A 14,765-nucleotide genomic window follows, 5' to 3' on the forward strand; every position below is an offset into this window, starting at 1 on the left:
CTGAAGTTACATCTCGGCTGGCTTACTTCCTTATAATCTGGCTCCCCCATTAGTGTTAAGTTCCATGCCAGAAAGAGTCTACTCTGTTCATCTCGGTTCGTTAGCGCCAGATACGATGCCTGGTACGTAGTAAGTGCTTAATGAAGATCTCTTGGAGGAGTAAATAACCCACTCCTGAGATAATGGCATTAATCCACGACGAGACCGGAGCCCTCATGACCTAATACCTCTCAACACTGTGGCATTGGGGATTAAGTTTCTAACACATAAACTTTGGAGAACACAATCAAACCATAGAACGATGTTATAAATTGCTATTGCTAGTTTTTTTTTTTTTAACTACACTTTTCAGGATATTTTTAGATCTATAGAAAAATTGCAGAGATCATTTGCATGGTTCCCATATACCACTTACCCAGTTTCCCATATTATTAACATTAATATGAAAAATTTGTTACAATTAATGAATCAATAACGATATATTTTTGGCGTTGCTTTTAAATTTTATTTTCCAATTCCTTGTTGCTCAGATTCTTTTTGTTTAATATGGGGCCTCAATCTGTTGCCCAGGCTGGAGTGCGGTGGTACGATCACAGCTCACGGCAGCCTGGAATGAAAGCGATCCTCCCCTCAGCCTCCCAAGTGGCTGGGACTACACGGGGACTTCAGGCACCTGCCACCATGCCGGCCAGTAGTTTTTATTTTTGTGGAGATGAGGTCTCACTATGTTGCTCAGGCTGGTCTTGAACTCCTGGGCTCAAGTGATCCTCCTGCCTCAGCCCCCACAGTGTTGGGATTACCGGCTGTACCACTGGGCCTGGCCTGCTGAGATTATTAAGTAATTCTCTGGTTTCTTCTTCCCTTTCTCTTTGCCTCCTGCAATCTCCTCTTTGAGAAACTGGGTTGTTTGCCCTGTAGATTTTCCCAAGGTTTGGATTTGGCTGATTGCACCCACAAGTATTAATGGCCATTTTACTTTGTCTCTTGTATTTCCCATAAATTGGTAGTTAGATGTAGAAGCCTGAGCTGATTCAGGTTCTTTTTTACAGAAAACTACGTCATAGTGATGTTTTGTGTGTCTGCCGTCAAGATACACAATGCTTGGGTGCTCTTTGTGTGATGTCAGCAGCCACTGATGCTCAAAGCCCAGATTCTTTACTCCATTAGGAGGTAGAAAGGAAGATACTCTGGCCGGGTGCGGGGGCTCACGCCTGTAATCCCAGCACTCTGGGAGGCTGAGGTGGGCAGATCACCTGAGGTCAGGAGTTTGAGACCAGGCTGGCCAACACAGTGAAACCCCGTCTCTACTAAAAATACAAAAATTAGGGCCGGGTGCGGTGGCTCATGCCTGTAATCCCAGCACTTTGGGAGGCCAGAGGCGGGTGGATCATGAGGTCAGAAGTTCAAGACCAGCATGGCCAACATGTGGCCAAAAAGGGAAGAGCATGGAGAGCCTAGAAGGTGGGGGTGCAGCAGAGCAAGGGAGTGGGCCAGAGGGCTGAGCAGGGCGCGTTTCAGGGAGAGGAAGTGGAGAGCTTAGAAAGTGGGGGTGCAGCAGAGCAAGGGAGTGGGCCAGAGGGCTGAGCAGGGCGCGTGTCAGGGAGAGGAAGGAGGAAGTGTGAAGTATGAAGGTCCTGAGGGCGAAGGACCCTGGGGTCTCCCGGAAATTTAAAAGGCCAGTGTAACTGAAGCCTAGCAGGCAAGGTGGAAAGTAGCAAGATGGGGCCAGAAAGCTGGGCAGGACCCAATTCATGGTTAGGAATTTGGATTTTATTTTCAGTGTCATAGGAAGAGCCTGCTGAAGAGTTTAAGCATGATAAGCCTGTGCCATAATTTGTTTTATCCCTTATAAATACACATGTAGATTGTTTCCAGCTTTATGAGGACAGTATTGATCTGTTTTGTTCACTGAATAACTCTCTTATTCTGTTACACAGCCTGAACAAAGAAGGCTTTCAGTAAATATTGGTTGAATTAATGAATGCTGCAAAAAATACTTGCATATCTTTATCCGTTATTCTCCTTATTTCATTGAAATGCATTTCTAGCAGTGAAATTGCTGGTTTAGGCAATATATGTATTTAAATTTTTGCTTCTTGAATAAATTGCCTTCCAAAAAGGTTATACTAATTTATGCACCCCAATAGCATTTTCAAATTTAAGACAAAACATTGGTTATTCTGGCCAGGCGCAGTGGCTCACGCCTGTAATCCCAGCTGTAGTCCCAGCTACTCAGCACTTTGGGACTTGGAGGTGGGTGGATCACCTGAGGTCAGGAGTTCAAGACCAGCCTGGCTGATATGGTGAAACCCCATCTCTACTAAAAATACGAAATTAGCTGGGCGTGGTGACGCACACCTGTAGTCACAGCTACTCAGGAGGCTGAGGCAGGAGAATCGCCTGAACCCTGGGGGTGGAGGTTGCAGTGACCTTAGATCGCACCATTGTACTCCAGCCTGGGCAACAAGAGTGAAACTCCGTCTCAAAAAAAAAAAAGCCAAAACATTAGCTATTCTTAGAGTTTGTGTAATAGGTTTACGGTGCTAGATTAATCAACTCTCAGGAATATTTCCAAGTATTTACGAGTCCTGGTCCCGTTATTTTTCTTTGAGCTCCAGGAACATGTTGATTGTTTCTGTCCCTGGCTGTTGGCTGATGACAGCAGAGACCGCATTTCTTTTGTTTGCCACTGTATCCCCAATGCCTTAATGAGGCGACTGGCCCACTGTAGCATTCACCGGCTATTTTAGCTGGTTTTACTGCTACTCACCACCAAAGGTTTCCAATCTGGGTGGGCAAGTTCATGGGGCAGGGAGTGTCTTAAAATCAGGTTCTTTTCAGAATGAATTGATGGGAATTATTGATGTGTCAAAAGAAAGAAGTACAGCACAGTGCTGAAGGTCACAGGCTCTGGAGGGAGTTTGATTCCTGGCCCTACCACTTCTATCTTGGGTAGGCCCCCATGCCATTTTTCTGATCTGTAAAATGAGGATGATAACAATAGAATCTTCCTCATAAGGTTATAAGATTGGCCAGGCATGGTGGCTCACACCTGTAATCCCAGCACTTTGGGAGGCCGAGGCGGGCGGATCACCTGAGGTTGGGAGTTTGAGACCATCCTGACCAACATGGAGAAATCCCTGTCTCTACCAAAAATACAAAATTAGCCGCGCGTGGTGGAGCATGCCTGTACTCCCAGCTACTCGGGAGGCTGAGGCAGGAGAATCGCTTGAACCCGGGAGGTGGAGGTTGCGGGGAGTCGAGGTCGTACCACTGCACTCCAGCCTTGCTCCTCAAGAGTGATACTCCGTCTCAACAGAAAGAAAAAAGCGTCTGGAATTATGCCTGAATCATCAAACTCAGTAAATGTTAACTATTATTATGATGCTACTTATTTGGATAATCATTGACCATGCATCTGTTTCTCCTATTTTCCAACAGCTAGAAGAAAAACTCAAAGAAAAAGTGGATGTAAGTCTGATTGAACGAATCAATCTGACTGGAGAGATGGACACGTTCAGCACGTAGGTACCTCGCACACTTGCTCACTGCCTGTCCTCTGTTACACAGCAGCGTTCAGCATGTATATACCTCCACACTTGCTCACTGCCTGTCCTTTCTCTGTTACACAGCAGCGTTCAGCACGTAGGTACCTCGCACACTTGCTCACTGCCTGTCCTCTCTTGTTACACAGCAGCGTTCAGCATGTATATACCTCCACACTTGCTCACTGCCTGTCCTTTCTCTGTTACACAGCAGCGTTTAGCATGTATGTACCTCGCACACTTGCTCACTGCCTGTCCTCTGTTACACAGCAGCGTTCAGCATGTATATACCTCCACACTTGCTCACTGCCTGTCCTTTCTCTATTACACAGCAGCGTTCAGCATGTATATACCTCGCACACTTGCTCACTGCCTGTCCTCTGTTACACAGCAGCGTTCAGCATGTATATACCTCGCACACTTGCTCACTGCCTCTCTGTTACACAGCAGTGTTTAGCATGTATATACCTCGCACACTTGCTCACTGCCTGTCCTTTCTCTGTTACACAGCAGCGTTCAGCATGTATATACCTCGCACACTTGCTCACTGCCTGTCCTCTCTGTTACACAGCAGCGTTCAGCATGTATGTACCTCGCACACTTGCTCACTGCCTGTCCTTTCTCTGTTACACAGCAGTGTTTAGCATGTATGTACCTCGCACACTTGCTCACTGCCTGTCCTCTCTGTTACACAGCAGCGTTCAGCATGTATGTACCTCGCACACTTGCTCACTGCCTGTCCTTTCTCTGTTACACAGCAGCGTTCAGCATGTATATACCTCCACACTTGCTCACTGCCTGTCCTCTGTTACACAGCAGCGTTCAGCATGTATGTACCTCCACACTTGCTCACTGCCTGTCCTCTGTTACACAGCAGCGTTCAGCATGTATATACCTCCACACTTGCTCACTGCCTGTCCTCTGTTACACAGCAGCGTTCAGCATGTATATACCTCCACACTTGCTCACTGCCTATCTCTCTGTTACACAGCAGCGTTCAGCATGTATGTACCTCCACACTTGCTCACTGCCTATCTCTCTGTTACACAGCAGTGTTTAGCATGTATATACCTCCACACTTGCTCACTGCCTGTCCTTTCTCTGTTACACAGCAGCGTTCAGCATGTATATACCTCGCACACTTGCTCACTGCCTGTCCTCTGTTACACAGCAGCGTTCAGCATGTATATACCTCCACACTTGCTCACTGCCTGTCCTTTCTCTGTTACACAGCAGTGTTTAGCATGTATATACCTCCACACTTGCTCACTGCCTGTCCTTTCTCTGTTACACAGCAGTGTTTAGCATGTATGTACCTCGCACACTTGCTTACTGCCTATCTCTCTGTTACACAGCAGTGTTTAGCATGTATGTACCTCGCACACTTGCTCACTGCCTGTCCTCTCTGTTACACAGCAGCGTTCAGCACGTACGTACCTTACACACACTTGCTGCCTGTCCTCTCTCTGTTACACAGCAGTGTTTAGCATGTATGTACCTCGCACATGCTTGGTCGCTGCCTGTCCTTTCTCTGTTACACAGCAGCGTGCCTCAGGCTGTTGGCTTTAGTCACTGCAGAACCTAAGAGGTTTCTGTTGGGTCAGAATGAGTCCCTACTGGCCACTAAGAAGCAGCTTCAGAACTGGGCTGCCGTTGTACCTCCTCAAATGCAGTTGCTCTTTTAGCTTATGGGGTCTGTATTGTCTCACTGTGAAGAATAACCACAGAGAACACATTCTCCCTTGGCCATCCCTGATCTGCCCCACCTGAACCCACAGAAGGCCAGGCCTACCTTCAGTGTTTTAAAGTGTAAAGTATAAATGGCTTGAATTCAGCCACTGAGGGAATAAGAGTGTGGGGTGGCAGGGGAGGTCCGCCTTCTTTCCCTGTTAGGACCTTGTGGCGCTTTAGTTTTGGTCCATTTCTGCTCCACTGCCATTAAATGAGACAGGCATGGCCAGGCCGCAGCTTTCACATCAGCCGCTTATTGAGGAAAAATCAAAGTTCTCTTCTTAGTTATTTCTTCCACTTCTGTTAACTTTATTTTCTTCACTTCTGACTTAAACATTTTTGGGAAGCAGGTTCTTTTGTAGGAAGATGTGAACAGGGATACTGGGGTGGTGATTAGGGAGACTGGCCGTGGGGTTCTGTGTCCTGACTGGGTGAGGATACAGCCGGGTAAAACCAGGACGAAAAGAAAGAGCCAAGCTGCTCTTCCGCTGTCATTGATTGAAGCTCAGACTTTGCCGATGAAATGATGAATCTGAGTTTGACGCAGAGGCCTGAGTGTCAGCCGTTCAGACGGCAGTTGTTTGAAGGGGTGACCACAGTGATTTCTTTGATTTGCAGCGTCATCTCCAGCAGTATTCAGCTGCTGGTTCAGGATCTGGATGCCGCCTGTGATCCTGCCCTGACGGCCATGAGCAAGGTAAGGTCGTGGGAAATGGCGTCTTACAAACTAGCGAGAGCAGCCCCAGGTGGCGTCGACTGTCTGTGGCTTCTCCAGGCTCATCGGAGCTTGAAGGACCAGCTGAGAGGAGAACGGAACGGCCCCAGAGTTCCTGAGAGCACTCAGTGTGTGTAGCACCCGGGTCGGGTCAGTTGCTTGTCCTTTTAGAGACAGAGCATCACACAGTATTGGAGGATGGCAAAAAAAAAAAAAAGAGACGAAGTAAATGTGTTTGATGAGTCTAAAGGAGATGTTGTCTGTGGTTTATGTTTTTTAGAGAGAGGGTCTCTCTCTCTCACTCAGGCTGGAGTGCAGTGGTGCCATCATGGCTCTCTGCAGCCTCGACCCTCTGGGCTCATCCGTCCTCCTGCCTCAGCCTCCCAAGTAGCTGAGACCACAGGCGCTTGCCACTGCATCCAACTACTTTTTAAATGTTTTGTAAAGCTAAGAGTCTTGCTGTGTTGCCCAGACTGGTCTTGAACTCCTTGCGTCCAGCAGTCTTCCCACCAAGGCCTCCCAAAGTGCTGGGATTACAGGCATTAGCCCTGGTGCCCCACTGAGATGGATCATTTTTAATTACTGAGCGCTCCCTCATGTTCCTATTTTTGGCTTTTATGTGCCTATGCCTTTTTTTCCCAAATGAATGTCAGTTCCGTAAGTGCACAGACCATGTCTTTCACCCCTCTTTTTTCTCTCGTGTAGTCTTGAATATGGGAGATTCATTTTTGTTAATTAAAACTGAGTCAGCCATGTTCCTTTATTTACGTATTTTCTTTGATTAGTATCTGACACATGCTAAAAACCTTGGTGTGGTCTCACCAGAATGGGTGTTCTCGTTAGTGCTTAAAGCAGTAACTTCTGACTCATTCTTCATTCTCGCCCACTGAGAGGTTTTTCCGACTCGTTCTGAGCTCTGGTGCCAGGGCAAGAGTCCTTGATGAGGCTGTGAACTCTGGTTTTCTAATATCCTGGTGGCCCATCAGTCAGCCCTTGGCCCTCAAGTCCCTCCTTTGGCACTTACCGAGCACTACCTCATGTTCCTATTTTTGGCTTTTATGTGCCTATGCCTTTTTTCCCAAATGAAGTCAATTCCGTAAGTGCACAGACCATGTCTTTCACCCCTCTTTTGTCTCTCATGTAGCCTTGAATATGGGAGATTCATTTGTGTTAATTAAGTTGGAAATGGGTCTTTGTTATGCTAAACCCAAGGAACATGAAGCTGCAACTCTAGAACTTTACTGAGCAGGGATTGGTAAACTAGAGCTTGGGAACCAAATCTGGCCCACTGCTTGTTTTTGAAAATAAAGTTTTATTGGAACACAGCCACGTTCCTTTATTTACGTATCCTCTATAGCTGCCTTTTTGCAATATGGTGGTAGAACTGAGTCATTGCAACAGAGACTAGCCCACAAAGCTAAAAAAATTTAATATTTACTCTCTGACCCTTTATAGAAAAAGTTTGCCAGTGTCTGCTCTAGAGTCCTAGGCTCTTGTAGCAAATTCTGGAGAAATGATTTCTCTAGGTCATACTGGCCAGTACCAGAGGGCAGTGGGAGGAGCACTAACTTTGGAGTCAGACAGACCTAACTCTTCCAGGGCTTCCTTTGGGGGTCTTGAGCAGAGGATTCACCTGTCTGGGCCAACGTGACCTCATCTGGGCCTAAGGGAACTGTGGATCTCTGCATCCCAGCATTGCTGTGAGGATGAAACACGGAACACACGGGTCTAGTGCTGGGCACATAGTAAATACTCATGAAATGTTAGTTCCCTCTCCCTCTTGTCAGGAGGAGTGACCATGTCACAAGGTTGTGTAAGCAGACGTTTGGTCTGAATTTGGTTTTGCAGTAGATTGTAAATATTTAACAAAAATAAGATTAAAACCAAAACGTAGGCTTTGGGGTTTTATGAACTGAAGTGGCAAGTCCTAAAATAGCTCACGTCACAGTTTTATTCAGAAAGCTCATCTTTTTCACGAGTCCGGTGCTGACAGGCACGTCCGGCATCCTGGGCATTCACAGGAGGACGCTCCGGGCAGGCGGACGGAGGCCGGTCCAGAGGCGTGAAGGAGTTCGTTTTGCAGACTCTGCTTATCCCCTCCTGCTGGTGACCATTCCCCACATCCTGAGTGTGATCTGTCCCAGCTGCCGTCTCTCCTGAACTGCACACACTTCAGGTCGGAATGCAGCTGGTGAAAGCATTTCCACATTTACCAAAGGAAGAGTGGATTTTTTTTTTTTTCAATAAAATCACAGTTGGAAGGGGTTTAACACTGCAGGTGTTGCTTATACCAACTGTCAGTTGGTTCTGTGGATTTCCCTCAAACCCTGCCCCGTCCCACCCTCTACTTCTCCCCGTGCCCACACCAGCAAATATTAACAGAGACCGTGCCTCCCGAGTCCTTTGTTTCTATCATAGGAAAACCACAGATTTGGGGACGCAGCAGCTGGGAGGCCGTTACTTTTTGTCTGAGTCTTCTGGAGTTGTAGCAAAATAAAATCCATGTGATGGAAGTAAACAAGCCAAGTGGTCACAAATTGATTCAACACGCATTCTGTGTTCTTTATGCCTGCATCCTGTTTTGTGTAGTTTCTTCTAGGATTTTAAAAAACTTCTGTGATAATGGTTGTTTCTGTCTCTGATTCTATCATTTTTGCCGCTGGTTGGACAGTTCAGTTCAGACCCTGCCCAGCATAGTGCTGGGAGCTGCGAGGCTCAGAAAGGCGTAAACCTTTGGCTGAGGTATTTAGACTCCAGGAGCTGAGGGCAAGAGATGTGTAAGATGACAGCGACACCCGGTAACTTTAATAAAAGAGGTGAGGAAATCAGTGCCATAAGAAAAGTACAAAATACGCCCTCTTTAAAGAGGGAGGAGTTCATATCCAGGTGGGGATCAAGGAAGGCCCTGGTAAGGAAGCGGTGTTTGAAACAGATCAGGGTGAAGTTCTGAATGCATTTGTGATTAGGAGGGCAGTTCAAACGGGGTGAAAACGTGAGTACAGTTCTGTGAGGTGAGGAAAGCTGAAGAGTTTGGTGAAAACTGCCACTCTCAGTCAGCATCCCAGGGGCTCCTCCGGCTCCTCCTGTACTTGGACTGATAGGGTTAAGATGGGAGAGGAGACTGCCCTCAAGGAGTCTGTACCCTGCTGGGAAGAAAACTGAGAAGAACCAGTACTGTAAATAAATGTATCTTAGAAATGTCAGAAGGACGGTTGACTTGCCAAAATGGAGTGTAGTTGCTGGATGATTCTGAGTTGACGGAAGGAGCTTTCCTTGACAAGATGGATTGAGCCAGGCAACTTGGTTAAGTCATTTTCCTGGGAGACCTCATTCTCGTGGAAGGGGCCTCGTGACCTCCGCCGTGGTTGGCATATAGAGCTTTCATTATCTGTCTCTTCACTCCACTGCCAGGTCAGTTTCTGCCGCTCCTTCCGGAGTATGTGCCCAGTTCTCCAGCCGTAGCCGTGTTTACTTCCCTGAATGCACATTGCTCTTTTGTGGCTTCTATGCCTTTTCTCATTTTATTCTTTCTGCCCACAATTTTCTTCCTGCTATCGTCTGCCCAAGGAGCACATCCTTTAAGATCGAGTTCGAATGTCTGTCCCCATTTAAAAACCTGAGGTATAATTCACATACCATAGAATTCACCCTTTTAAAGTGTACACTTGGCCAGGCGCAGTGGCTCACGCCTGTAGTCCCAGCACTGGGAGGCTGAGAAGGGCAAATCATTTGAGGTCAGGAGCTGGAGACCAGCCTGGCCAGCATGGTGAGACCCCGTCTCCACTAAAAATACAAAAAACTTGCTGGACGTGATGGGTCACACCTATAGTCCCAGCTCCTCAGGAGGCTGAGGTAGGAGAATCACTTGAACCTGGGAGGTGGAGGTTGCAGTGAGCTCAGATCGCGCCACTGCTCTCCAGCCTGGGCGACAGAGTGAGACTTATCTTACAACTAAATAAAGTGTACAATTTAGTTGTTTTTAGTATATTCACAGTGTCATGAAACCACCACCACCATCTAATTCTAGAACATCTTCATCACCCCCAAAAGAAACCCCATACCTCTCAGCAGTCATTCTCCATTCTGCTGACAACCATTAGCCTACTTTCTGTCTCTGTGGATTTGCCCCTCCCAACATTTCGCATACATAGAATCACATGGCGTGTGGCACGTCTTGCGCCTGGCTCTCTTAGCGTCGTGTTTTCAGGGCACATTCATGGTGGGGCATGTGTCAGCCCTCCATTCCTTTTTGTGGCTGAGTGACATTCCATTGTGTGGATAGACCACATTGTGTTTATTCATTCATCTGTTGGATGTTTGAGTTATTTCTACTTTCTGATTTTGAATATTGCTGTGAACATTCATGTACAGGTTTTCATATGAACATGTTTGCAGTTCTCTTCAATATGTACCTAAAGGCTGGGCGTGGTGGCTCAAGCCTGTAATCCCAACACGTTGGGAGGCCAAGACGGTCGGATCATCTGAGGTCAGGAGTTCAAGAGCAGCCTGGCCAACACGGTGAAACCCCATCTCTACGAAAAATACAAAAATTATCCGGGTGTGGTAGCGCGCGCACCTGTAACCCCAGCTACTCGGGAGGCTGAGACAGGAGAATGGCTTGAACCTGGGAGGCGGAGGTTGCAGTGAGCCAAGGTCTCACCACTGCACTCCAGCCTGGGCGACAGAGGGAGACTGTCTCCAAAAAAAAAAAAAAAAGTACCTAAGGAATGGAACCGAAAGAGCCGTATGGTCAATTTATGTTTAACGTTTTGAGAAACTGCCAAACTGTTTTCTGAAGTGACTCTGCCATTGTATATTTCCACCAGCAAAGTGTAAGGGACTCAGTTTCTCCACATCTTCCCCCACACTTGTTTTCCTTTTTTATTATAGCCATTTTCGTGGGTGTGAAGTGGTATCTCATTGTGATTTCAGTTTGCATTTCTCCCATGACTAACATGCTGGTCACCTTCTCAGGTGCTACTGGTGATTTGTATGTTCTCTTTGGACAAATGACAATGAAATGTTTTGCCTATTTTAAAATTGAGTTGTCTTTCTGTTGTTGAATTGTAAAAGTTATTTTTATATCTGGATACTAGACTATCAGATATGAAATTTGTAAATATTCTCGCGCATTCTGTGGCTGGGTTGTCTTTTCACTTTCTTGATAATGGCTTTGATTTTCTGAAGTCTGTATGTCGTGTGTTTGTGTGTGTGTGTGTGTGTGTGTGTGTGTGTGTGTGTGTGTGTGAGACATCTAAGATACCATTGCCTGATCCAAAATCATAAAGATTTACTCTGTGGTTTCTTCTAAGAATTTTAGTTTTAGTTCTTAAATTTGGGTCTTCACAAAAAAGAAAAAAGAAAACAAAAGGAAAAAAATGTAGGTCTTCAATCCATTTTGAGTTAATTTTTGTATATGGTGTGAGGCAAAGATTCAGCAGCATTCTTTTGCTGAAAGATACTCAGCTTTCCCAGCACCATTTGTTGAAAAGACTATTCTTTTCACGTTGGATGGTCTTGACACCCTCGTTAAAAAATCAGTTAACCATAGATGTGTGGAATTATTTCTGGGGTCTCAGTTCTATTCCATCCATCTGTATGTCTGTCCTCAGCATCTGTATGTCCATCCTCAGGCCAGTACCACACTGTTTGGCTATAATAGCTTTGTAGTAATCTTTGAAATCAAGAAGTATGAGTCTTCCAACTTTGTTCTTTGTCAACACTGTTTTGGCTCTTTTAGGTCCCTTACAATGTCAGCATTTCTTGCCTCAGCCAGAGCTTTCCTCTTTCTCCTTCAAGACACCGCAGTACCTAGACTACCTTTCTGCTTTGTTATATGATCATTTTTATGTCTTTGTCTTCCCTATTAAACTTTGAGCAACTTGAGGGCTGTGTCTTACTCATTTTGGAAACCTGTGGCATAGCACAGTACTTGTGTAACTGTGGTACTCCCTGAATGACTTTGAAGGTAAAGAGGGGGTGGGGTAGGAGACAGAAGAGAAAGAACCAAAGGACCACAAACACCCTTTTGACCAAAGATTGGTAAACAAGTGAGACACAGATAGAACTCTGCTGCACAATCGTAACCAGGTGGAGCTGGTAGATGTAGAGTGGGAAACTTGGACATCTTTGTGGGAGACGGTGGGGTCACGGAATCCTGGAAACCTTCAGGTCCATAGCTAGTGCTGTTGAGGATGGAGTGATGCTCCTCAATGGCACCTAATAGCAGAAGGGCTTCTGACTTCAGCAGGTGGCATCCTGGAGCCGACTGAAGAGATGTCAGAATGAAGGACTAATTTTCTTGATTTTTAGTAAAGATGAGGTCTTGCTGTGTTGCCCAGGCCAGTCTCAAACTCCTGAGCTCTAGTGATCTTCCCACCTCGGCCTCCCAAAATGCTGGGATTACAGGGCGTGAGCCACTGTGCCTGGCCTCCTTATTGCTTATTTTCTTAGATAACCTCTATGAGTTGATAATAAGTTACTATTTACTGAGCACTTACCAGGAATTAGAACCCAATTAATTTCATTCTAACAATCAATTCGTAAGATGGCTATGCTATTTCCCCTTTTCACAGATAAAGAAGCTGAAACACAGAGACAGTAAATCACCTGCTCCAGATCTTTTAGCTACTCGGGAGGCTACAGTGGGAGGGTCACTTGAACCCGAGAGGCAGAGGTTGCAGTGAGCCGTGATCACGCCACCACCCTGTCTCTCTGTGCAGGACTGTGCGACGCCATACACATACAGAGTAAGCCTTTTTGGCAAATGTGGCACTGAGGCAAAATCAGCTTAAGTCACCTGCCTAAACGTGGAAGAGCCTCGGCCTCCCAAACTGCTGGGATTACAGGCATGTTGCCATTGCACCCGGCCTGATATTTTTGAAAAAAAGAATAAAATTTAAATCACCATAATTTCAATTAGTTGATACATTTCTGTCAGTGTGTGCCCAGTCCTGGTGGGTCCACATGAGTGTTCGTGCTGATATGAGTATGAGTTCTTCAAGCATTCACCATCATCATGGTGTACATGCATCTCCAGCTTTTCTTGGTCTGACACCAGGACTTTTCTACAGAGGAGAAAATGTGTTGAGCAGCCGCCCCACATATTCCAATCTGTGGTGAATATTTTTCCCTGAAAACTAATGAACTTTCCTTCTGGTATCTTCTTTCCTTCCTCCCTCCACTCCCTCCCCCCTTATCCCCCCTCCCTCCCTCCCTCCTTTCCCCCCTCCCCTCCCCTCCCCTCCCTCCATCCCTTCCCCTCCCTCCATCCCTTCCCCTCCCCTCCCTCCCTCCTTCCCCCCCTCCTCCCCTCCCCTCCTCTCCCCTCCCCTCCCCTCTCTTCCCTTCCCATTATGCCCAAAGCCATATAGCTTATAACAGTGAAACTAGAAGTAAAACTAGTTCTCCTGATTCTGGAAAAAGTAGTTATTTGGAGTGTTTTGGTGGAAATAAAAAGGATTCTATCTTTTAGATTTAAATCCTACAAATCCTTAGAAATGAGTACGTCTGGTTATGCCCCTGTACATAGGATAGAGAGCCGTGGGCTTCGAGCAGGGGCTGCTGGTCCCACGGTCCCCTCCTCTCTCCAGGCCGTTTCCTAGGGCTGCTCACATCACTCAGTTAAGTAATCCAAGTCTCTGTTGAGAAGCAAACACACTTAGTGTTTTGCCCATTAATGGTAGTTTTAGGAAAAAACAGAAACTGAATAAATTAAATTTTCTTACAGTCTGGCACATAATTTATATTAGGTTTCAGGATTGTGAACATGTATCCATTTAGGAGGCTGCATTACGATCCCCCAAAGACATTTTGAAACAGTTAGAAGAGTTCTCAAGTCTGTTCTCATTTTCCTCAGTCATTACAATGCACATCTGTTTCAGAAGACCGTAGAAAGCCACGGCTAAGAAACCCTCAAGTTCTACCTAGAATCAAGATACAACTTTCTTTTTCATAAAAAAGATTTTTCCCATTATGATAAAACTAAATCACTTCCATTTTAGAAAAATGCAGTTTTTTTGTTTTTTTGTTTGTTTGTTTGACAGTCTTGCTCTGTCCCCCAGGCTGGAGTGCAGTGGCGTGATTTGTGCTCATGGCAACCTCTCCCTCCTGGGTTCAAGCAATTCTCCTGCCTCAGCCTCCCGAGTAGCTGGGATTACAGGCACCTGCCACCACACGCGGCTAATTTTTGTATTTCTGGTAGAGACGGGGTTTCATGGTGTTGGCCAGGCTGGTCTCGAATTCCTGGCCTCAAATGATCTGCCCGCCTTGGCCTCTCAAACTGTTGGGATTACAGGCATGTTGCCGTCACGCCCGGCCAGATTTTTTTGAAAAAAAGAATAAAATTTAAATACCCATAATTTCAATTAATTGGAACATTTCTGAATTAATTGATAATTATCAGTTATCTAAATTTAGTGATTTTTAGTGAGATTGCAAGTATTTATTCTTATTTTAAGAGTAGCTAAAATTTACTGTGGAATTAATACGTGTTGTGAGACACAGTGTTAAGAGCATTCCATGCATTATCTTTCAATAATAGATTATAGATGTTACCATCATCCCAGTTTTATAGATGAGAAAACTGAGGCTTAGAGAAATTAGGTGACTTGTCTGGGTCACCCCTTTAGAAGGTTGCATAGTGTCAGAACTCAGACTGCTGACTCAATTTCAGCATGTTGAGTACCATCTTAATGACCTTTCCTGCTAACTTAGCAGTTGTGCTTCCGTAGGCAGGTCACTCGCTGTCCTCAAGCCTGTCTCATCCTCATTTA

The 14,765-nt window shown here is 45.8% G+C and overlaps 1 protein-coding gene across 5 annotated transcripts in view; it reads left to right on the forward strand.

Annotated features, from left to right (window-relative positions):
- VPS53 (VPS53 subunit of GARP complex) overlaps positions 1-14,765 on the forward strand; it is a 174,305-nt gene that overhangs the window by 130,173 nt on the left and 29,367 nt on the right. For all 5 annotated transcript variants that reach the window (XM_050763531.1, XM_050763532.1, XM_050763533.1 and 2 more), the window contains 2 exons: positions 3,442-3,524; positions 5,895-5,973. In XM_050763531.1, coding sequence (XP_050619488.1) covers positions 3,442-3,524; positions 5,895-5,973 — 162 coding nt within the window. The remainder of the gene's footprint in view (positions 1-3,441; positions 3,525-5,894; positions 5,974-14,765) is intronic.

Source organism: Macaca thibetana, chromosome 16 (assembly GCF_024542745.1).
Source record: "Macaca thibetana thibetana isolate TM-01 chromosome 16, ASM2454274v1, whole genome shotgun sequence".
Classification (NCBI taxonomy): domain Eukaryota; kingdom Metazoa; phylum Chordata; class Mammalia; order Primates; family Cercopithecidae; genus Macaca; species Macaca thibetana.